Source organism: Cryptotermes secundus, unplaced genomic scaffold (assembly GCF_002891405.2).
Source record: "Cryptotermes secundus unplaced genomic scaffold, Csec_1.0 scaffold929, whole genome shotgun sequence".
NCBI classification, from domain to species: Eukaryota; Metazoa; Arthropoda; class Insecta; order Blattodea; family Kalotermitidae; genus Cryptotermes; species Cryptotermes secundus.
The window spans coordinates 4,974-28,092 of NW_019725015.1; the positions used below are offsets into that span (position 1 = coordinate 4,974).

A 23,119-nucleotide genomic window follows, 5' to 3' on the forward strand; every position below is an offset into this window, starting at 1 on the left:
AACATTTCCCCACCAACCCCCAAAGCTGCAGCAGTTCCCATCAAATTTATACTTAAATTACCTCTGCAATCAGACAGAAACTTACGTATCTTACACAGACATTCTGAGTACCATGTCTGATTTGATGTTTTCATGGCAATGTCTATAAGTAGTTCAGGGTCCTGCGTTGTAGCAACATGTAGTTTGGAGATGGCCCAATGTTTAGGAAGAATATGTTACCTCCAAACTACATGTTGCTACAACTCAGAATGCTGTACTCTTCATTCCTAGTACCAGCTGTAGCCTCCTCACTGTCGCCATGCAATTCAGAAGTATCGACAAACACGGAACAGGCAACTCTCAGTTCTCAATTCCTACACCCAACTCCCATGTCAAATCAAAACCAACTGTTATCTACTCATGACTGTGTATTCCCTGTATGTGCAATTACAATGTATACTCTCTAAGCGAACAAGTCTTCAGCTAAGATCTTCCATAGGAATATGCCTGTAACAATGAAGATTTCAGTCTTCTGGGATGTGACACCATGTAGGCTGGTAGAATGTTACCAACATCTCTGAGGAATGAGAGGCCTCCATCTTCAGGGTCTTATCACTTTACATGTTCCTCCAAAGTGGTGGTAACATTCTACCAGTCTACATGACTTCACATCTAAGTAGACATCAGTTTTTCAAGTTACCAGGTGTTTAGAAAAGCCCACTGTCAATTAATCCAAATTGTCACATGCTGATACTGTATGCAGATATGGGAGCCACAGTTTACAGGATGAGTTTTGCGAAAGAGATATCATTGGCTGTACTTTATTTGATAAAAACTAGGAAAAGAGAGGTAAGTTGCAACCATACAGAGTCCATTTTACATGTACACAAAAACTTTACAAACGTTTGTAACTTCTAACACTCCTGTAAGACATATGTGAAAGTGATTTCGGAGGAGCGTATCGACTCCATCTTCAGGGTAGAAAAATCCGTGGGCAAGTGGCTGCACCACTGATTTGTAAGTTCCGTGTACAGATCTAGAATCACTGCCCCATTCTTGTAACTACAGTTTTGAAGAAGATGCAATGTGCTTATCTGATTAAATATTTACCACACAGAAAACGTCCAATAAATTTTTTAAACATAACTCCTTGGAGCAGAGTCCTTCTTGAGAAGGTGATAAGTCACTCAGCCAAGAAATTCCATCTCAAATATCAACTTTCATTGTGTGTACTGTGGGAACATGTAGTCTCTTTGTCAGATTTACAGCAAGCTTTAGCATTTATGCGTTGTGTATGCAATGTGTTCTTTCAATGTCACAGGAATGCATTTAGAGCAATTTCTTCCATCTCCAAAACTTCTTGTTCTTCAACAACACAATTCACTTCTGCATTGTACAATCACAACACATCAATACTTTATTTTCTAATCTAATTTATTACATACAATTAATTGTAATTTTCACTTTTTAATTACTGAAAAAATAAAGTTTTCTTTTGTCTTTGTGTCTTCATTGTTGTACAAACAATTACAATGTGTGTGTGTGTGTATTTGAAAAAGAAGTTGAAGCATGAGGAATGTGATGCTGCAGGAACGCTGAACCCCTGATGCGCGCAAATCGTGCTGGATCCAGTCATATCCTCTCCAGTGTCGAAACTTCTGTCATTCTCATGGTTCTCCTGCAAAGAAAAATATTTTTAAAATGTCAGTACTATTTGATTTGATGGCTATGAAGATTACTGTCTTCTGGGGTGTGAGTCAGCGTACTCTGGCAGAAGTTTACTGATTTTCCTTCAGCATGTCATCAGTAAGCTTCTAGGACAGTACATGGCACCACATCCCAGAAGATAGTACTCTTCAAGTTTTATTATTAACTCTGCTATTTGTATAATGCATTTTACATTTCAACAAATAAATACTCTCACAACAAAATACCTTTCTAATTCGTATTTTACCACTCTGTTTCTGCACTACTACGAAAAAAATTAATTTTGAAAATATTTCATTTTGCTACAACTATAAATGAGGAGCTGGAGTAGCGTAGTCGGTATTGTGACTGGCTACAGGCTGCACGACTGAGGGATCAGAGTTCAAATCCCAGTAGGGTCAAGAATTTTCTCTTCTCCAAATCGTCCAACCTCCTATCCAATGGGTACTGGGGTAAAGCAGCGGGTGTGTGAAGCTGACCACTCATCACCTCCAGGTGGTCAAGAAAATGTGGATCTATACATCCACTCCCCATACGCCTTCATGCCATAGGGCTTAATTCGTTAAGCACGGGGACAACCTTACCTCTCTTTTACAACTATAAGTAACTCAAAGGTTGTGCAAGTTGATGCACACAAGTTACTGCATGGAGGAAACAAAGCCTTTTATACAGCGATTGGATTTTTTCAATAGACATAATCCTTCCAGCCGCACTATGGCCCTGGGGTCGACTCAGCCTCTAACAGAAATGAGTACCAGGAATATTCTTGGTGGTAAAGGGCGGCCGGTGCGTAGGGCTGACAACCTTACTGCCATCTGTGAGCCAATTGTCTAGAAAATGTTGGAACCTCAACATCTCACAACCCTATGGACCTCCACAGCCTGTTACAGGGATACGTTTACTTACTTTATAATTTTAGAACCTTCATGACTACAGTTAATCAGATTCCACTATAAGATGCCTGAATACTCTTTTATTCATTACATTCTCACTGATCATGGTTTCAATTTAATGCCAATGGGTAAAGCTGTCCCTGTAAGAAACTACAGGGACCCATAGGGTTGTGAAACATCGAGGATCCCACACTTGCTATCCAATCAGCTGATAGATGGTGGCAAGATTGTCAGCCTTACCAACCACCATTTACCCCTCAAGAAGATTCATGGTACTCATTTCTGTTAGAGGCTCAGTCAACCTGAGGGCCATAGTGTGGCTGAAAGTTTAGGTCAACTGAAAAATCTAATGACCTCTTTGGAAACTGAACCCATGATGTTGGGGCTTATAGCAAAAGTGCCTCAACCAACTACACTACAAGTTATTAAATTTCATATATTTAAGCATGAAAATTTACCTTGTCCATGTAGAATTTCCACTGCCTGAAAGCCCATGTTAACTGCTGTCCTGTTCTCTCCTTCAGGCCACGACGATGCACCTGTTCCTCTGCCTGTCCTGAAAAGTAATTGTTACAACTGTGAGTGGGACTCTACATTCCCAACCCCTCCTCTGTCAGCTTTTGGAAGCCAGACACAAACACTGTACAGTCAACAATACCTCAGGTAATCCACACTTATTTGTAACTTTAACATGAAGCTTGAAAACTTCTTAGATTGGAAGGTTACCTTACTGGGCAGGACAATGGAACCCCCATTTTTTGTTCCTCAGTTCTCAAATTTCTCTCATTTAAAATTTAGTTTCATTGATCCAAAGGATGCAATCTCAAGCGTTAAATTTCCTCAATAATTCAATGTCTAAATCCACTGCTTCCTCCAAAGAATCCTTAAACGGGGTTTCACCATATCTCAGTCTCAAGGCTGTAAATTTAAATGCTTAAAAAGTGCTGAAAGTACAAACGTGACAACACAGACGTGCCTGAGGGCTTAGTTACCCCCAGCTAATATATATATATTATGTGCCATACAGTTTAACACTGGAGAACTGGCTGTAAGCTGTCATTTTCAAGGCATTCTACAAAAGCAATGTGGCATCCACAAGAAAAAAAAAACTGATATTTTCAACTGTAACAAGATTGAGAGGTGTGCTGCAAAACTCCCACATGCCATGAGACTGAAATTCCATGATCATCTACAATATTTGGTGTATAGTTTACACTGCACAAGCAGCCTCCGTAGTCTAGAGGTAACGTTCTCACCTCATGACTCGTAGTACGCGGGTTCAAACCCGGCGGAGGTCGTGGAATTTTTAAGGGCGGAAAAATTCAGGGAACATGTCCTCCAGGAGGGACTTAAAGCCATGGGTCCCGTGTCGTAGCTTTACGGCACGTAAAAGAACCTCATAGCTCCAAAGGAGGTCACTGAGCCAAATTCAAGGACATTTCCCGCCCAACAGTAGTCTCTAACGCCTCTGATAGATGGGGGAAGCATTATAGATACCGCTAAGCCAGTAGAGGCCGAACTCGCTGGCTTGGTCGGGACTGATGGTACGCACCAATATCGGCAGGGTATAGAGACAGGTAGAATATCATAGAGGGAAGCACAATGGACCAATACTGGTCTAAGTGCATGGGGAAACCCACTCTCTCCAATAACTAACTAACTACACTGCACAGACAAACTTAGATATGAGACAGTGCAGAGTTCTACACGCGAAACATACAACACCTTTACGAAGTCCTTATGTCAGCTAAGGCGAATAACTCCATGCAGCATGGCCCTGCTTGAGAAGTCAATGGCTGTTCAACTAGTCAAGAAATTCCTGCTACTGATGAACTTTTAAAACACTGAAAATGTGTATGTCTTAAGCTTCAGCTGAATGATGAGTTTACAAAAAACTTATGTTTTTGATATGGTACACACAGCACAGAAATAATTTACTAGTACCACACTCTCAACTTGTGCTTATGTCACCCATCAGCAAAGCAAGACTAAGTACATGCTGTACTGAATTTTCCCATACTTATACATACACAGAGTGTTTAGGAGGAAAGGTCAATATTCTAGGAGGTCACAGTATCACTCATTCTAAACAAAAAGTGTGTGTACATCCTATTCCTAATGGTTTCCCTGATAGACTACTTCACTGCACAGTTCCAAAATTGTTGACAGGAAAACGATATTACTTACTGTTTCTAATACCAGTATTTATTGTTCAAGTGACAAAGTTAGTGCAGTTTACCTGGTATAATACATTTTCGAAAATTCCATAAACATGAATGCACTTTGCAACTCATGTGAGGACATGACGTGCTCCTTGTCTGTACAGTGAAATATACAAAATTTAATACAGAAAGATTGACCATAAATAAAAAATAATCAAGATAACAAACTTTCTGAACTCCCACTAAACAAAGAGATATACATCAAGGGGGAGTGGAGAGGATATAGTACATTACAATCACACACGTGGTAGTCGTTACAAAACTATGACCTATGCGACACTGAAGGTGGCTGAAGAGCTGTAATGTGTCTGATAGAAAAGTTAAAAGAATTTGTTGTGATAAGTGTGGACGGCCTTACAAGAAGTAACCTTACTTCAAGATACATTACTTCTAAATGACACATCCTACGATTTTGTAATTAATGGCAATTATTCAATCGTCTCCTGGGTCTGAGGATAGAAAGCAGTTCCATTTAATGGGTCCAACAGAGCAGGTTTCATACTCTCACTTTACACAAGAAGCTGAACTTGCCTCCCGAGTAATACACTGTTTCTTTAACCCACATGATATGATGGAAAATATCTAAATGTTTAGAAGTTGACACTTACCCTTGGTACATCAGCCTCTTTAAAGCAGCTGCTGTGTTCTGCTGTGGATGTGACATGGTGTCTTGAGAAGAATGTGTGGCATAGCATTCATCAGAAGAATCCCTGCGGCATTTAGTTGGTTCTGACTGCGATATCAGATAAAGCAACTGAGACGTCTGGACACTCCTGTAAAGCAAAATGTTTCCTGTAACTTCAGTTACTATTGTGTTATAAGGTCAATGCTTTAAAATAATGAATGTGGCCTGTAATCAGGACTGAGAAGCATGAAGGAAATGGATGACTCAGGAGTTCGCAATTTATGGAGGTCACCTTTTGTTGCCAGGAACTGAATCCCAAGAGGCTACAATGAACTGGTAATGTTCTCAGGGTGAGGGGGAAAAAAGAAATGCACACTGAATTTTTATGTGGAAACCTCTCAGAAAACCCCAAATGATACCATTAAGCTTGAGTTTAAGCCTATAGGCTGACAATAAGAAGCAGATGGAAGTGACCCAGTGTCGCATTCAATGCTGGGTTTTGTTATCGGTTCTACTGAAGATAGATACTGTGGTCTTCTCTGTTATAATACCATCACAGCCCGCACCAAATGGTGCTCCTCATTCTGCAAAGATCCCAAAACACATGACAGAGTGAAGTACTCTCCTTCTATCTGCTACATATGCAAACTGTGAAGCAGATAAAACCTATATATGATGTACTGATAAAATCAGTGAATTTACTGGCATTGTGATGTCACACTTCTTATCAGTATGTTATCTTATCAAACACGGTTTCCTATTTGCGACAGATGTGGCCAGCCATTTAGGACCTGCTACATTCTGTGAATGAACCATCATAAATGAAATTTATTTGTATCTTCTTGGCGTTTGCATCCACATCCAGCTGCTTCTGTGCCGGTAAGTGAATTCAAACAAATTCACTGTAAACAACATACAATTGCGCCATCAGCCTTGGGATTCCAGAACCTGTTAGCCTATCCATCTCCAGATTCTAACATGACATCAATACTTCATCCAACAGCTGACCTATTTTCATGAAATTTAGTACTGACAGTTATAACACCGTGCAGTATGTTGGAAGTAAACGGATGTTTCGTAGGAACAAGTCGCCTTCAACCAAGAGGTTAGTAAGCAGCAAGGATCCTCTCATCATTTCTTACTCCGAACATATATGTGAAAGTCATATTACAGATTATTTTCCACTGTCTATATATGTTCTAACCAGTGACTGTTTTGTGACATTTTGAGCAAGGTTGTAAAAATGAATATCTACTGCACAGAGGCTGTGGATGACTTCCTGCAAGATGATGACTACTGGCATCCCAGCGACTACAAGAACAAATTCTGGTTCAACAGACTGGACAGTCAGGGTAAAAACAATGCCACAATTTAAACAGAACTAAAATTTAAAGCAAGTGCTACAGTAGTCATGTAAAATTATTTAAGTTCTGTAGTTTACACTCAGCTAGACAAGTAATCTCATACAATATGATTGGCGAAGTAGTCTGACACCTATTTGAAATGTTCTGTATCATCCATATGTCAGTAAAGTGAATGATTGGGGATAGATGGAAGGGGCACATACCATAAAGATAGCTAACAGATCTCTGAAAAGTTTGAATATTTGGAAACACCACCAATAAATCAAAACTGCATTCATGAAGAAATCAAGAACTGATTAAATTCAGAGTGTCCCTGTTATCATTCAGTTTAGAATCTTTTGTCTTCATTCTATCTAAAATGAAAAGCTCAACATATACAAAACTACAGTTTTATTTGTTATTTTCTACGGGCACGATACTCGGTCTCTCATACAGATTGAGGGTAGTTGAGAACAGGGTGCTGAGGAGAATATCTGGACCCAAGGGGGCAAAATAACAAGACTGGAGGAAACTGCACTGTGAGGATCTTCACAACTTGCAGTCTTCACCAAATATTACTAAGATAATCAATTGGGCCGCACCATAACTCAAGCGGTTAGTTGCTGGCTTCCCACTGCGGCGGCACGGGTTCGATCCCGGGTCTGTCAAGTGGGATTTGTGGTGGACAAAGTGGCGCTGGGGCAGGTTTTTTTCCGAGTACTTCGATTTCCCCTGCCAATCTTCATTCCACCAATTGCTCCACAATCACCCTCACCTATCATCTGGGGCTGGTACAATAGGCCAGAAGTGGCCGCAGTGCAAGGGACTTAGTCCCACCCCACTAGCAATAATAATAATAATAATAATGATAAAAGATGATCAATTCAAGGGGGGTGAGATGGGTGGGGCATATAGCATGCATGGGAGGTAAGAGAAATGCATACAGAGTTTTAGTCAGAAAATCTGACAAAAATGATCACTTGGAAGATCCATGCATTGATGGAAGGTTACTATTAAAATGGACCTTAAAGAAATAGGATGGGAGAGTGTGGACTGGATTCATTTGGCTCAAAGCGGGGCCAATAACAGACTCTTGTGACATGGTAATGAATCTTTGGGTTCCATAAAGTGCTGGGAATTTCTTGACTAATTGAGCAACTACTAGGATTTCAACATGAACTCTGCACAATGGAGTTAATTAGTTAGTTCTGGGGATTGTCCATCCTGACACCGAGAGACATTAAGAGGGGTTTAAATCTGTGGTGGAGAATTCTGATGCAAAACATTGTATGTATGTGGGAAAATGAGTTAACATCCCTGCATATTGAATTTTCTGACATTCTAAGTCTTTTTAATAGCACATCTAGTAGTAGCTTATACTATAGCAGGACCAATTTGTGCCTACCATTACTAATGGCCATTCACAACCATACTGCTGCATACCATTCCACACTACATAGCCTAGGCAGATGCCACATATCAGATAACTGAATAAATATGATGCAATGACTACACACACAAACAGTAAATGGTATCTGGCAGGAAGTCATGCTGATAAAATGTTTTCGCAAACTGCAAAGGCAAGCAAATAAAAGAGGAAACTTTTGGGGAAGGTAGTATGGACCAGTAACTGAGCAAGGAATTTGGCGAATCATAAATACTCCAGAGCTGAAGGATTTACATGAATCCCCTGATATGGTAGCAGATATTAAAAAGAGATGCTGAAGTAGCTGGGGCACAACAGATCAAACATGGGCAGCTATGAAAATTTTTTAAAGTAAGCCAGAAGGTAAGACTGAGATGGCTGAAAGATGCAGAGAATGATTTATGGGGCATGAAAGGGAAGAGATGTAGGCAAAAGGTAAATAACACAGCAGAATGACACCTGTCTGTCATAAAGAAGGCCAAATATCCAATAAATAATTAGGTAGGCATGCAAGTAAGTATACAGATCAAAATCTAAAAAAATATTGGTAGCTTTCACAAGTTATATTATAGATTACCTTTTCCAGTCCTTCAGAGATTAATGTTTTAGCTAAGCAACATTCTTTCTATATGCATGTTTACTGCTTCAGTATAGTGAAAACTGATCAAGAGATTTCTCATGTTTTGTTTAGTTTAATCGGGATGGATTTATGATATCACATATTTGGGAGGTATGAAACAGTACTGTTTTCAGCAGTGGAGGACTTATATTGAAGAAAATTTACTATACGTTAGGAACTGAACTCTAATTTGGCCATTCCAACAAAACATTTCTATATCATTATGGTGTCTGTTATACATACCATATTCATCATTCTGTACCTAGTTGATGTGACTGAAGACAAAGCTTGTGAACAAGAGATAACAGATGAAGGCACTGTAAACTTCTCCTTGAACAATATCTCTTCTGCTGAAGTGTGCAACATACTCAAGTGGTACGTACCACCGGTCAGTGGTTACGATATGGATGTGACTATCAACTACTTGGATTTAGATGAAGCTGCCGGGGACTTCTTAATCATCAGCCCAGGTAAAAGATGACTGGCAACAAGGACTACTTCATTATGACATGACAGTGCAGTACAATGATTCTCGAGCAAAAATTGTCCATGACAATAGCCAAATGCAGGTGTTCCAAAACAAAATGGGAATTTGAGCACTGTAATAAACCAAGGATAATATGCTTACGCTTAACTCATTCAGAGCAGTGCTTCCAACCTGAACTACAATGTGAATCAGCAAATTATTCGGATTCTATGCCGTGGGCCATTAGAATTACACAGGGATAGGATATGTGATAGATTTGAAAGGCTATTAGATACAAAGCCTTCACAAGCAATTCTTCAACTGAAAATTAATTTTTAAAAGAACTCCTTTGGCACAGGGGCATGTGGTAGCAAAGTTGGTTGAGGCACTATGCTACAAGCCAGAAGGTCATGGGTTCAAGTCCTGATGAGGTCATTGGATTTTTTTCAATTGACCTAATCCTTCCAGCTGCACTATGGCCCTGGGGTCGACTCAGCCTCTAACAGAAATGAGTACCAGGAATTAATTAAATAATTTTCCTGGGGAGTAAAGTGCGGATGGCACGTAAGGCTGACAACCTTACCGCCATCTTTGAGCTGATTGTCTAGATAATGTGAGACCCTCAACATCTCACAAGCCTATGGGCCTTCATGGCCTGTTACAGGGATAGCTTTACTTTTTTTACTTTACTGATTCCTTTGGCACTTCAGTTAAGAGATTTTCACTTAGAAAAAAATCTAGTGCTTTGTTTTTCTCCATGTTATGTATGCAGTGTCCATCTTTTAGTGCACTCAATTTCACTTGTTATTTCACAACATGTTTCGGCACTATAGTGCCATCATCAGGTGCTCCATTTACGTTAATCTATTGCATTGCTTGCCATTACGTCACCGTAAAATTTAAAAAGTATTTAAAAATGTTCGTCAATTATAATAAATATTTATATAGTAAAAACTTGTTAAGATTATTTATCTTATCTGTCCCAATTCTAACACCGCGCATAGTTCCACCACTATGGGAGTCGTTCCTCTTACTCTCAGTGTATATCATGTCTCGTGTTGTGTGTTCCGTTTGGTTGCGGGTGTTGTAATGTTGAACACTGAACACTGAGTACTGCTCTTATACGTATAGGTTATAGGTCAGTGCATACATAACCTTCTCTATATACTGTCTATGAACTGACAGGTCAGAATGTGATTTTCCCAGATACGAGACAGCCATCTAAAACTAATTAGTTTGGTGGCAGGAAGCAATCATGACTTACTCTGAAGTAGTTTTATACTTCCGAAGCCTGAAGTTCATCCAAAGAATATTTAAAAATTCTGTTCCTACTCACAGACGGCATAACACACCTTCACTACAAACACAAACTACAAGTAGTTACAGCTGTTTAGGGAAATAATTAGTTTACTGTGAGAATCATATGAAACAGATTAATACATTCTGTGAGCAAAAATCAACATTTTTTAACATTAAAGCTGGGGAACCTACAGTTACCATTGCGGTTTAAAGAGTTAACAAAGGCTGAAGAATTGATTTTATTTACTGTTTACTTAATGGCAGTTTCAGTGACTCACACTGTACAGTACTGAATGATTGAATGACTAAGGAACAATGAATTGCAAAGGATGTGTAAGGAAGTGGTCATAATCTATTTCAAGGTATTTTCCTTGCATTTGCCTGGGGGGACCAAAGAAAACCATGGAAACAAAATATGTTTACACTAGATCCTGGCTTGATGTGCTTCCAATTTTGTTTGTTTTACGGTAACTCAGTTATGTGTTCCAGTAATTATAGTGTTCTACAATTTTATGCATGAGAAATTCTTAAGACAGTCAGGCCACTTTAGTGCAGGAATACATGTTTCCTTACACAGCCTGCCCATACAAACTGTATAACTGTATTCTGGACACTGCAAAGATTACATGAGTCCAGGAGCCTAGAAATGTTAAACATAAATAACTAACATGAACAGGAAAAAAGGTACCAGTTTTTGAAGCTGTGGTGCCAATTTTTCTGCAGGGCATTGTAGAAAATGTCTTAAAGTTCACATTTCTGCAACTTTTATACCTCTATCTCTACCACCCAAAGTCTTATGAGCCACTATTTGTAGTTCCCAGCTCACTGAACCAGTATTTTACATAATTTTTATGTACCTGCTCAGACACTACTTTGCCAAAGTGTCTATACACAATGTAACTCTTTTCAAGTACACTATACATGTACTTCTTTTGGCTTATTTTGGACTTCACCCATCGTCTGGTAAGTAAAAGACAAAGAGACAAAAAAAAAAGCACGACGTTTCGGAGACTGGATCTGTCTCCATCTTCAGGTGGATAGGGAAGGATAAACCTACTCAGTTGGGCCCCTTAGAAAGAGCTAGTCTCNTATACATCTATATCACAGGCCCTTCACTGGTGCGAGATGAAGCTAGTGTTGTCCTCACCGGTATCATCAATACAACAAAACTGATTCGAGTAATGGACCACAATGAAATTACTCTGCTGCTAGTAATACAGGAAAGAATTACTAATGAATCTAGGAAGGACGGCGGCTTCCACCTATCCTACAAGGCTTCTGGTACGTTGACATATCTCAAGAAATTATCTTGAACTTTTCCCTTATTTTAACAAAATGAGGGACTAAAGTCCACAAGACAGGGGATTCCATAAGCACCTGATAGTTGCTCAGCTGCTCACGGAACTTCCTTGTTATGAAACTTAAAAGCACATCTTTCAACCCTACACCGAGCCAGTTCAGATCAGGCAATCACAAACAGCATCTCCAACATCCAATTTAATACCAGCCCCCATCTATATACACGTCTATCATGTTGTCTCTTGCCCTCAGTTCCCCCAATCAAAATGGTATACACATCTGATACTGAGCCAGGATAGCTCATTTGGTATAGTGACAGGTTACAGGCAGGACAGCTGAGGAACTGAGGTCTGATTCCTAGCAGTGGCAAGAAATTGTTCTCTTCTCCGTACCTACCAGACCAGTTTTGGTGTCCATCCAGACTCTACAAAATGGATTATCAGGCATCTCTCTTCCTGGGGGTAAAGTGGCCAGGGTGTAAAGGTGACCACTCTATTCCATCTAGTGCTGAAGTTAAGAATATGTGGACCTACACTTCCACTCCCCCATCTGTCTTCATGACATACTGCTTAATTATGCATATGGGTAACTTTGTCACAGCCTCACCAAAAGCAATGAAGCATTTACAGCAAAGTAAGTATTATAAGTTCTGGCAACAAGTTCTTGTCTAATACTATTTTATGCCATTACAGGTGAGACAACACTACAGCCTCCCACCACAACGCCAAACACTACACTTCCCACAGCTCCCTCACATATCGACTCCGACATCAGTATATATGTGAGTGGCATAGGTGCCTATCAGGTGAGGCAACTGCAGCAGTTATATATGTAAAGACTGTCAATAGGGACAAGAAGGAAAATGAGAGGTGCCACATAATGACACTGCATTAACTGTAGATATTACAGAACAGTTATACATGGAAAGAAACTCAGTAGACTCAAGATGTTTAATGCCCACCACTTTAAATTCAAACATGGCAAACTACGAATGATTAATTAAGTGGCCGTGGTTTCTTTCTGGACCATCGTGACATTTACCTGGAAGGAACAAGGAAAACCAGGTAATACCTGACTGCCTGTGACAAAACAGGTCTGAATGTGATGTTCTAAAGTACTGTTTATGACCTGACTGGTCAGAATGTGATTTTCCCAGATACGAGACAGACATCTAAAACTAATTAGTTTGGTGGCAGGAAGCAATCATGACTTACTCTGAAGTAGTTTTACACTTCCGAAGCCTGAAGTTCATCTAAATAATATTTAAAAATTCTGTTCCTACTCACAGAAGGCATAAAACACCTTCACAACAAACACAAACTACAAGTAGTTACAGCTGTTTAGGGAAATAATTAGTTTACTGTGAGAATCATATGAAACAGATTAATACATTCTGTGAGCAAAAATCAACATTTTTTAACATTAAAGCTGGGGAACCTACAGTTACCATTGCGGTTTAAAGAGTTAACAAAGGCTGAAGAATTGATTTTATTTACTGTTTATTTAACGGCAGTTTCAGTGACTCACACTGTACAGTACTGAATGATTGAATGACTAATGAATGATGAATTGCAAAGAATGTGGAAGGAAGTGGTCAAGATCTATTTCAAGGTACTATCCTTGCGTTTGCCTGGGGGACCAAAGAAAACCATGGAAACCTCAGCCAGGATAGTCAGTGTTCAGGCCGAGATATGAACAAGACACCTCCTGAACACGTGTCAAGCAGTCAAGAGTAATGGAGTAAATGGTGTGTCCTTTCATTAAATCCATGGCACTGGTCAGTAAAAGGGTACATCAGGATAAGGAAAGTGATAAAGTAAATACCTACAATTAACTTGCTTGTGACTGGTCTGTTTCAGTTTTACAGCACAAAAATACTTCCATTCAAAGATGTCGTAGCTAAGATGGCAACTAATTACTGTGAGAGCAAGGACATTTCAACTCAAAACTCAACAACGTAAGCTACAGCCAATATCTGAGTAACTCCATGATGCCATGCCACAGCTCAGGTGGCTAAGAAGTGGCCTCTCACCATTGATGTCCAGGTTCAATCCTAGATGACTTCATGTGAATCTTTTTGTGGATAAAGTGGCATTAGAATAGGATTTCTTTCCAAGGCTCTTTGGCTTTTCCTTGCCAGTCACCATTCCATCATGACTCCATACTGATCTATCACTGTGCCTTGAGGTGTGGAGTAGCTGTGACCAGGCAGCACACTATCACATTATCAGACTTTAGGCTAGGCACTACATCTCTGACCCTACACCTGCCTGGTTACAAAATAAAGAAGTATTATAAAGAACTCAACTGAACAGAGTCTTCCTTAGGAAGTGAACAGTTGCTCAGCTAGTCAAGAAATTCCCTGCCTTTTGTGGAACCTGATGATTCATTATCATGCTCACAACATCCTCTGCATGTTATGAAGAGCATACAGTTTCAGATCTTGTTGATTTTGATAGACTATACAGAGAACTCTTCAGACAATATATGCTATGTAAACTTACTTTCTGAGAATTTGAATTCTACGATTAGCTACATACATGTGTGTGTTCAATGTTTCAGGAGAGAGAATGTCAGACTGTCACTGATTACTGAGTGCCCCAGGACCTGGCCTAATTGGGAAACTTGCACAAAAGTGAACATGACTGTGCCAGTGCATGTGATAAATGCAGACGCTTATGAACTCACCAGAAGAAGTCTTGAAGAAATGTGGAATATGTATGCAAATACAATGCTGCCAAATATCAGTTTGTCGGTAAGGTATCAGATTTATGAGGCGAAGAATACTGAAAGACAGGAGAACCATAATTGCTTTTGCAGATCCCCAGAAAGTAAATGTGCGATCACATAAACACAACAGCAGGCACACAACAATCTCAAAGTAAAGATGATTACTAAACTTTTCAGTTCTTGTTCCAACGGCTGTCCTAACAGAGAAGATACAAAGATATGATAAAATTTGCTCCATACTGTGAGCAGTACGTATTAAGTGATGTACACGCACTGCAGCAGAGTTTCTGGATGTGATCTGAATCGTAATTTCCAGTCTCTATTTTTAATTACATGAGGAACTTCAATGTCTTAATTTTAGTGTTATTCCTTCCTTAAAGGTATAACTACTGTATACTGATACTGACAATGAAAGAGCCCATATCCTGGATACAGAATGGAGACTTCTGCTTGTACAGTATAAATTAAATTAAAAATTTTCACTGGTCCTGACAATGATACTTGCAGTCAGAGTGTCAGGAATTCTTAAATCTGCTCTGTTACCAGTGACATTTATAACTGTCTCAAGATTTTTGATACTATTCTTTCGGTAAAAAAGGATGTAATCTGCTGTCTCATGAAACACATTTCATCTGCTATTAACTTTCTCTCATTAGTCCTCCTTACAGTCCTTGCTTCGATGTTCCACACTGGCTCGATGAGTGCCACATAAACTTAAAATTCATCCCATCTTTGCTGATTTTATTGAACCCCTTATGTGAGCATTTACTAGGCCTGCTGCTGTGTATGGAGTGGCCTCTTACATCAGCACTATGGCTCCCATGATCTGTCATTTTTCCTAGCCCATCAGCACATGCACTTGGAAATCAAAGGACAGCAACACAAAGAAATTATACACTGACAGCATGCAACTGCCACAAGCTAGCTAGATGACTCAGAATGATGTATCTCCCTACCAAGAGTTTAAATGAAGAGTCACAAAACTGCTCTATCAGCAAACAAAAAGAAATATATGACTCACACATTACTTTGTGCAGGTATACCAGGTCCCAGATATTGAAGAGACACTACACCTCTGGCTGTATATCTTTTTGGGTGTGGCAGCCATCTTCACGCTACTCATGGTTACTGCATGGCGTCTCAACCTCTTGAACATCAGCAACAAGTAAGTCTGCCAAGACAACCCAACCTACAGCAGAAACAACAGCAGTTGTCAGTGTCAGCAGCAGTTGTCTCTTCCCATATTTAAGTTTATCATTGCTTTATCAACTGCACAGGTTATATAGCATACAATCCCAGCCCTTTAAGTTTAAATCTACTTCTCTGAAAGCCTACAAGTTTTGGTGCCATGGTCTTTCAATTAATGGGGTTTTGCCCATGACATTTCACTTGCTGGTGAAAAATACCAATAAAGCAAAGATATTACTTCCATAATAAAAATCCCTTAACTTCCAGGCAACTGAAACTACAAATTACCCATAAAACGAGTATCTTAAAACATCCCTTGATATGAAACAATATTGCACATATAAACAATACTGTAGATAAAGACAAGTCTCCCCCACCAAAGACCAGCAGAATAAAATTTTATTATTAAACCCAAAAGTCCTAAAGCTGACAGGACAGTCATCTGCCTTAAATCATACTCAGAATCTGCACCAAGACCTTTTACAATTAATGTCAGATAAAAATCAGTACACAAATAATAGTTAACCGATCACTAAAATCAACTCCAAAATGGATCAGGAAGAACAGGAATCAAAGCTGACAGAGGAACAGGAGCTTTTGTGGCACCAGGATATTTGGAAGGAAATGAAATCTAAGGATTTTTGTTCTTCTTTTTCTTTCAACATTTCCACTCTTACGCTGGTCATCTAGCAACCTTGCTGCTCCTACTACCTCTGTCTCCCAAAGTTCCTCCTTCCTTCTGTGTTATATGTTTCCTAAGCAGCTGTTCCCATCTTGATCCTGGTTGTGCCTTCCTCTTACTTTCATGTTCAAAACCTTCTTTGGGATTGTCTTTATTCACTCTCAAAACATTCCCACACTGCCTTATTCTTTTATTTGTTAACTACTCTTGGTTGCAGCAGTCAAAACAAGATGAAGGAAACAGAGTTCTATTTCAGTAGATAGATCCAAATTTGAACTGCCAAAATTTATCATCTAAGCAATAACTATTAGCAAAGACCACTAAGATCCCGGGCATATATATTCATTATGGCCTTTGGAAAGATAATGATAGCCTTCACATTGCTCAGTGACTGACCTTACGTTACCAAATAAGTGTTAGGACTTCAGACATTGTGTGGCAACAAAGCAGATGCCAAGATAGTTACGAATATCAGCTAGAGAAGAATTTGTAAGGAGGTAGCCATTGCCTATTTGAGGGTACAGTAACAACCCAGCATCTGTCTGGAAGGACTTATGAACACCATGGGTATCAGTGTTTCAAAAGAACCTGCTCCCTCCATGTTCACAGTTTACCCAAACCATACAGTGGAGCATCCTGGAAGATGTAACCTTACTTTTCATTGCCGTGAGAAGTTCGAGTTCTACTTATCAGAACAGTATTATCCCAAAGGGGTCTCTCGTAAATGCAATACCATTAGAACAGCCTGCTGTTTTTTTTTTCAGGAAAGGAACTACAATGCACTATGGTCCATTCGAAAATGTGAGCATTGCCAGCACTGATTCCTGGATATCCAACTCATACCAAGAGGTTCCACCAATGACAGATTTCTATCATGATACCTATGACAAAGCACCAGTAAATCAGAACATCACAACTTCACCAAACACGCTCACTGTTCCCTGTGATGAGAAACCCAAACTCTCAGACGAATGTGAGTATGCCAGCAACACAGTGACAGGACACTTTCACTTCAAGGGGCACCTATTCAACCTGGAAATGCTAAATTGTCCCACCTGTGAATGATGTCACAACAAAAAGACACTTTTATATACCCTATGTGACTGCGAGGTTCTAGCTGAATTAAGATCTTGTCATCTGGTAATCCACTTCACAAAGCCAAATGATAACAGGTCCTATTAAGCAAGGCATATATAGCAACTAGTGGGTTAATTTACAGTATGTAACATTCTGCTTGCTTACGAGAAAACATGAGTAAGCCTCTGTGACTTTTCCAACAGTTGGTGCAGCCTTCTATTTCCAAAATCGTGTCTCCAACATTGGCTACGATAATCCCTCATTTAACCTCTCCAGTGAGCAGCACAACCACAAAGATGCAGATATCATCGACGACTTCAGTTCTGATGACGAGTCAGCGTCAGGAGCAAATACATCAAAGGACATAAAGTAAGTTATGCCATGTTTCATCTTTATAGGTCTTACATCTGATTTATCCAAAGCGCAGCCTTGCCTAGAAGCATAAAATATTTATATCAATTTGAGTGACTAAGCAAATACATCACTGTGTCTGCAATCATTCTCTGTTGGTCCAAGATGTTTTGAGACCTGAAGTTCTCATAGTCAAGGATGTGACACAGTGTAGTCTGATACAAACGCACCATTTTGGAGGTGGCAGCTGCATTCACAAAAGCATGCTGAACAACGAAACAAGAATAGAGGTACAGGTTCTACCCTTATAAAGGCCAGTCATCTACTGCCCCACTTGCAGCCACGCTTTCTTTCTTCCTTTCCCTAGACCTATATCATCATTTCACCATGTGGCTTGATCTTCTACCCTGAAGATGGAGGCAGTAGGACCCTCCAAAAAGCTGTACTTTTATACTATCATACACAGTACACAGTGTCACATCTCAGAAAGCAATAATTCTTATAATCTGATATTATGAAAGAAACAGAATAATATAACTGAATAAACATGCAATAAACAACTGGCAATCATCCTCTATAGGAACACCTGAATACTGTTTTAAATGTAGCTCCTGAAATAACTCAGCAGACAGAAAATTTCTTAGATGCTGCAAACATAAACTAGGGCAAAAATAACACCAACACACACACTGGGGGGAGGTCTTCTTCAACTGTATACTGGGGAACATTTATCTACTGGTCAAGTAATTGCATATCTGTATGTACCTAGTCATACAGAGCTCAAGTCAAGCTAGGCATCTGTCCCCAATTTTTAAAACAAATACAAATATAAGAAACTAACGAAATATGCCAAATATTAATAAAAAATTAAGTGTTAAAATTATCCTACTTTGAATCCTCTAGGGTGATCAGTAAAAGTGATCTCATAAGGCTTAAACATAAGTCTGTAAGCAAATTTTCTGCCTTCTCCCCCCAAAAAACTGGATGGTGGTACTCCTTTGGGGAACAAAAAACAGCTCTCAAGATAGTGACTTAAGTCTCTTGTTCTTTATTGTATCAAATACTGGGCTCATGACCTTGCATCTCTCTGCACTATAAGTCAGAATATAAAAATATTAGTAAATGTAATGGGTTCTGATGATGGTGTATAACACTCAGAATTACTGTGTTTTGGGGCTTTGTCTATTGTCCAGTGTTCTGAAAACTTAGAGTACACAACGTTCCAGAAACTGGATCTGTTTCTCAGGCACTCAACCCAGTAGGTCTCTCCCACCTCACCTGAAGATAGAAACAGGTCCAGTATCTGAAACGTTCTGTTCTCTACTTTTCAGAATATCAGATGATGGACAAAGCTCAAAAACGTAATAATTCCGAGTATAAATATATTGTCTGATATATAGTCAACATACAATCTCTAAAAATTATCCCCATTTCTGCTTATGTTTGTCAATGCCAGTTCTACAGTCACAAGTCCTTACATTTGTTGTTTGTTATTCACCGCAGGCCAAACTATGATCATCTGTATGAAGCTCCCAAGAAAGTAACATATGACGACAACAAGAATGAATCTGCCCTCTAACGCAATGGCAAGGGAATGCAACATTTTTCTGATGGCACTTCATGGGAGCAGAGCTGACTGTTGTTAGCTAAACTATATTTCTGACAGAGCACAAACGACATGCCATACCACATAAATTGAATTGTGAGACAAAGGCACTTTATTTACTCACATGAAGTAACCCTCTCGCCCCTGTAACACTAGAAAATGCTTTGGCATTTGTATTCTGGCCTTAATGCTTAAAGGTTTTTGTAATCTGTCTCCCAGTGACATCCATCTTGAAGTCTGACTGTATTCTATGCAAGTGTAGTGTTCCTTTCCTCAACACTAAATAGTGCACAATGACTGTTGTTTTGTGAAATAATTGGCTCAAATCTGCAATCACACTCTATATGAACATGGTCATAAAAGGGTTAATTAATTTCATTACCTACAGTTTTGAATGGAAATAATACTCGATTCCAATTTTAACAACTTTGAGGCTGAAACATTTTCTACATATCTCATGACATTGTGTCATGACGACCTCTCTAAATGGGTTACAAGCCAAACCCGTCCAACTGGTGAAACTGTTGCTCTCAAGCTCATTAATCTCATTTACTCTTCCTGTGTGCAAATTGGAGAGATAGTAGTTAGCTAGGCCAACTGGAATACTCTTCATTTCCAATTATGTATTCCACATATATAAAGCACTAACAACTGATATTCTGCCATTATGTACATTGGTGGTAGTTAGAGAAATGAGCAGTGGATTAATGAAACCTCTGTATCATAAATAGAAATGTAATTTATAATTATGTAAAGAATAATCTTAAATTTGAAGCCACTAAATGAATGGGAACCTCCTGCTTCAATACAATATTATGCACTAACCTTTTCTGTGTTCAGTTCAATTTAGAAAACAATTCAATTTTTGTTTGTGTATTTTAATTCTAGTTCATAATTTCTACAGATGAAAAGGCAGGGACAACTTCAGCTGTCAACAGACAATAGATGAATCTAGTATCACTGATACAAAAAACTTAAGTAAAATTAATGGCAGAAGTAGCCAGTTTCTGAGCAAGATAACCTATCTGTAGCAAGAAAGGTGTTGAGCCTGACTGAGCTGTTAAGAAAATATCAAGTTTGAGTTTCAAGCTGAAAGTCATTAATGGCTCAAATTGGTAAGATATTATTTTCAGTTCATTATTCAAGAGAAATAAAATGCAGTGATGAAAAGAACTGAAGCTCCTTCTGACAATACTGGTTCAGTGTCTTCCAGTTACGTGACAGACAAGAATCAAGACAGAAATGCCAACCCAATTATAACATTATCAGCATTATCAATAGTCAGGTAATTGGCCCATTTGTTGACTCATTCCAGCCACATCTGTCCCACAGTCTCTTCAAATATCTTCTCCAGTTCCTTGAGCCATGCAGTCTGTAATGCTTCAGCGGTTTCAGAAGTTTTCCCTCTTTCATTATGTCAACGTGCTGAAACCAACTGGCTTTTATTTTGATATATGTCCATTACAGATTCTGGTTTTAATTCATTTTGATGTTTTAACTTTTTTATGATCCATCAAAGTACATTTTGCTGTTGAAATCAACAAATTTCATTTCAGGAGCTGTCTAAAGACTAAATAAGTGGTACACTGGTACAAGCCAAAGCAGGATCCAGTAGCACCACAGCATTATGTGACATTTCACATTTAAGACATTCCTTTTGTGGAATAAACTGATATAGGGGCACGTTTTGGAACATAAAAGGAAATAATTAATTAACTTGTACAATTAATGACCCTTATTAATAACACTAATTAAGACAGTGGCATACATGTGTCCATAATATGTGTATTTTTGTATAATATGATAATGAGTAATAAAAGAATTGAAGAAAGGAATGTTTCTCTACCTATAAAGTGATGAGAGGTACCTTACTGGTTCTGTTACATTAGATGAAACGTAACGATTCAGACTGTTCAGAGCCCCCTCAGAACCCACTCAGATCCTATGCAGTATGCATGGACATAAAGAATCCACAGCTTAAAGCTACACACCAATCTCCATCTAGAGAAAAGAATTAGAATGAGAGCTGTCTCCTTGTCCCCTACATGCCATAATGCTTCAGAATAGGCACTAATTAACTTACGTACAAACTGAACATAAATACTGTAATTAGACGGCTATTAAATATTGTGTTTCAGTAACAATGAAGTCTAAGTACCTGAAACAGTGGATGGATGCCATAAGTATTCTTATCCATTGGAAAAATACACTAAACCAAAAAAAAAAAAAAGCCCAAAAAGAGCCAATGTATATGCAGTAACTTCACCTGTTTGGCAGATTTAATAGAAAGACATGTGCAGAGTGGAACTCCATCATACACCTACCTCAGCTTTTCATGTGAGATCAGCAATGACAGTCAAACTATTCTTACAAAGTGGGAAAAGGAAGAACATTAGAGGAACCTGAGCAGAAGCTCTGAGCAGAGGGAGAGAGTTACTGCTCCATGAGCCGCATATACTGGCAACATCTGAGGGAAAAGAAGACCGGGAACTTGTGACTACCCGTCACCCATTAACGGGTTAGGCATACAGCACAGATGAGGGAAATAAGGAGTGTACCAGTACACAAAACACCAAAATGTAATTGGGAGTGCAGGGATGCAATATACAGATGTGAGATATGAAGTTCTCATACTGAACACTGCTCATGGCTTCTTCAGTTCACTCTCCACCACAGAAGATATTAATCTTCTTGCAGTATGGATGAAGAACTTGGGGGGGGGGATAAAATGAAATACAGAGTCTGAAGAGAGAAACAATAAGGGATGGTCAAATTAAGGATGTGTTTTCTTTTTTAATGCAAATGGGGTGGGATTAAGTCCCTTGTATTGTGGCAAGGATGTGTGTTACACACACGACAATACAAATTCTCTGTCTGCATAAAAAATTAAGATATTGAAAAAAGGGGAAGACGGAGAGCCCAAATGACAGAAGACAAAAGAAATTAGAGACAAGAGTGGATACAGATATAAGCAAAGTGTTTACAGAAGGGCAGAAATCAATTGAGGAAGGTCTGTCATTAGATCAGTCACCATGGGGGAAATGTTTGTGCATAGTGAGGACGTTTGGGTATCTTCATAAGTACAACACTTACTTTATTTGCCAATGAAATACAGACGACTAAGTTGCTATCTTTTCCTATACAGAACATCCATGATATTAATAATTTCTTTTTGACTTCAGTCAATAAAGAATTAACACTAAAATCAACTTCAATGTCTCTTATCATACTGCCATTCATATGAAAATGATCAGCTGCATAAGCTGACACTCATTTTATGGTACTTGATTGAATCAATTTCATAACACAGCAATTTAAGATATGTCACTCTGCATGGCCACAAGAACTGCAAACATTGTAGGGCCTACAGTAATTACAATTCACAGAGACATTCACGCATCCAAAGTTTTCTGTCAGTGACATTTCTCATGTTATCCTACAAATGTGATAAGTTATCAGAGAGAAGGCATGTGTTATTTAATGAGAAGATGCCCAGATGCAAGCTTTAAAATTTTAATAATTAACATGTATACCAATCCACTGATTTTTGGTTCAGACATTTGTATAAAATAGAATTCATTCATACAAAACACAGATGACACAAATT

At 38.9% G+C, this 23,119-nt stretch overlaps 2 protein-coding genes across 8 annotated transcripts in view; one reads left to right on the plus strand and one right to left on the minus strand.

Annotated features, from left to right (window-relative positions):
• Window positions 1–784: 784 nt before the first annotated feature.
• Window positions 785–23,119, minus strand: part of LOC111863267 (fukutin) — a 36,630-nt gene continuing 14,295 nt past the window's right edge. For 2 of the 5 annotated variants that reach the window (XR_002842568.2, XR_002842566.2), the window contains exons 6-10: window positions 17,721–17,878; window positions 15,630–15,797; window positions 5,410–5,574; window positions 3,038–3,135; window positions 785–1,657 (exon numbers count right to left, since the gene is read on the minus strand). The gene's annotated coding sequence lies outside the window, so the exon portion shown is untranslated. Of the gene's footprint in view, window positions 1,658–3,037; window positions 3,136–5,409; window positions 5,575–15,629; window positions 15,798–17,720; window positions 17,879–17,930; window positions 17,989–23,119 lie in introns of those variants that run through there. The other 3 variants (XR_002842567.2, XR_004512884.1, XM_023849430.2) reach the window with 3 other exon arrangements.
• Window positions 5,989–23,116, plus strand: LOC111863265. 3 transcript variants are annotated; one of them, XM_023849427.2, is made up of 11 exons: window positions 5,989–6,305; window positions 6,689–6,778; window positions 9,081–9,284; window positions 11,687–11,860; window positions 12,571–12,683; window positions 13,738–13,835; window positions 14,441–14,633; window positions 15,646–15,773; window positions 17,243–17,451; window positions 17,759–17,924; window positions 19,410–23,116. In XM_023849427.2, exons 1-11 carry the CDS (start codon window positions 6,248–6,250, stop codon window positions 19,483–19,485), a joined length of 1,509 nt encoding a protein of 502 aa, XP_023705195.1. In that variant the 5' UTR covers window positions 5,989–6,247; the 3' UTR covers window positions 19,486–23,116. The 3 variants fall into 3 exon arrangements, with proteins under 3 accessions (XP_023705195.1, XP_023705196.1, XP_033606879.1); XM_023849428.2 differs by having other exon boundaries at window positions 12,571–12,659; XM_033750988.1 differs by lacking the exon at window positions 11,687–11,860.

Excerpts from the sequence above, each read along its gene's own strand:
- LOC111863265 (XM_023849427.2), top strand. The coding sequence starts at position 6,248 with ATGAAATTTATTTGTATCTTCTTGGCGTTTGCATCCACATCCAGCTGC. Across the intron at positions 17,452-17,758 it reads ACCCAAACTCTCAGACGAAT|TTGGTGCAGCCTTCTATTTC; the intron begins GTGAGTATGCCA and ends CTTTTCCAACAG. Across the intron at positions 17,925-19,409 it reads AATACATCAAAGGACATAAA|GCCAAACTATGATCATCTGT; the intron begins GTAAGTTATGCC and ends TATTCACCGCAG.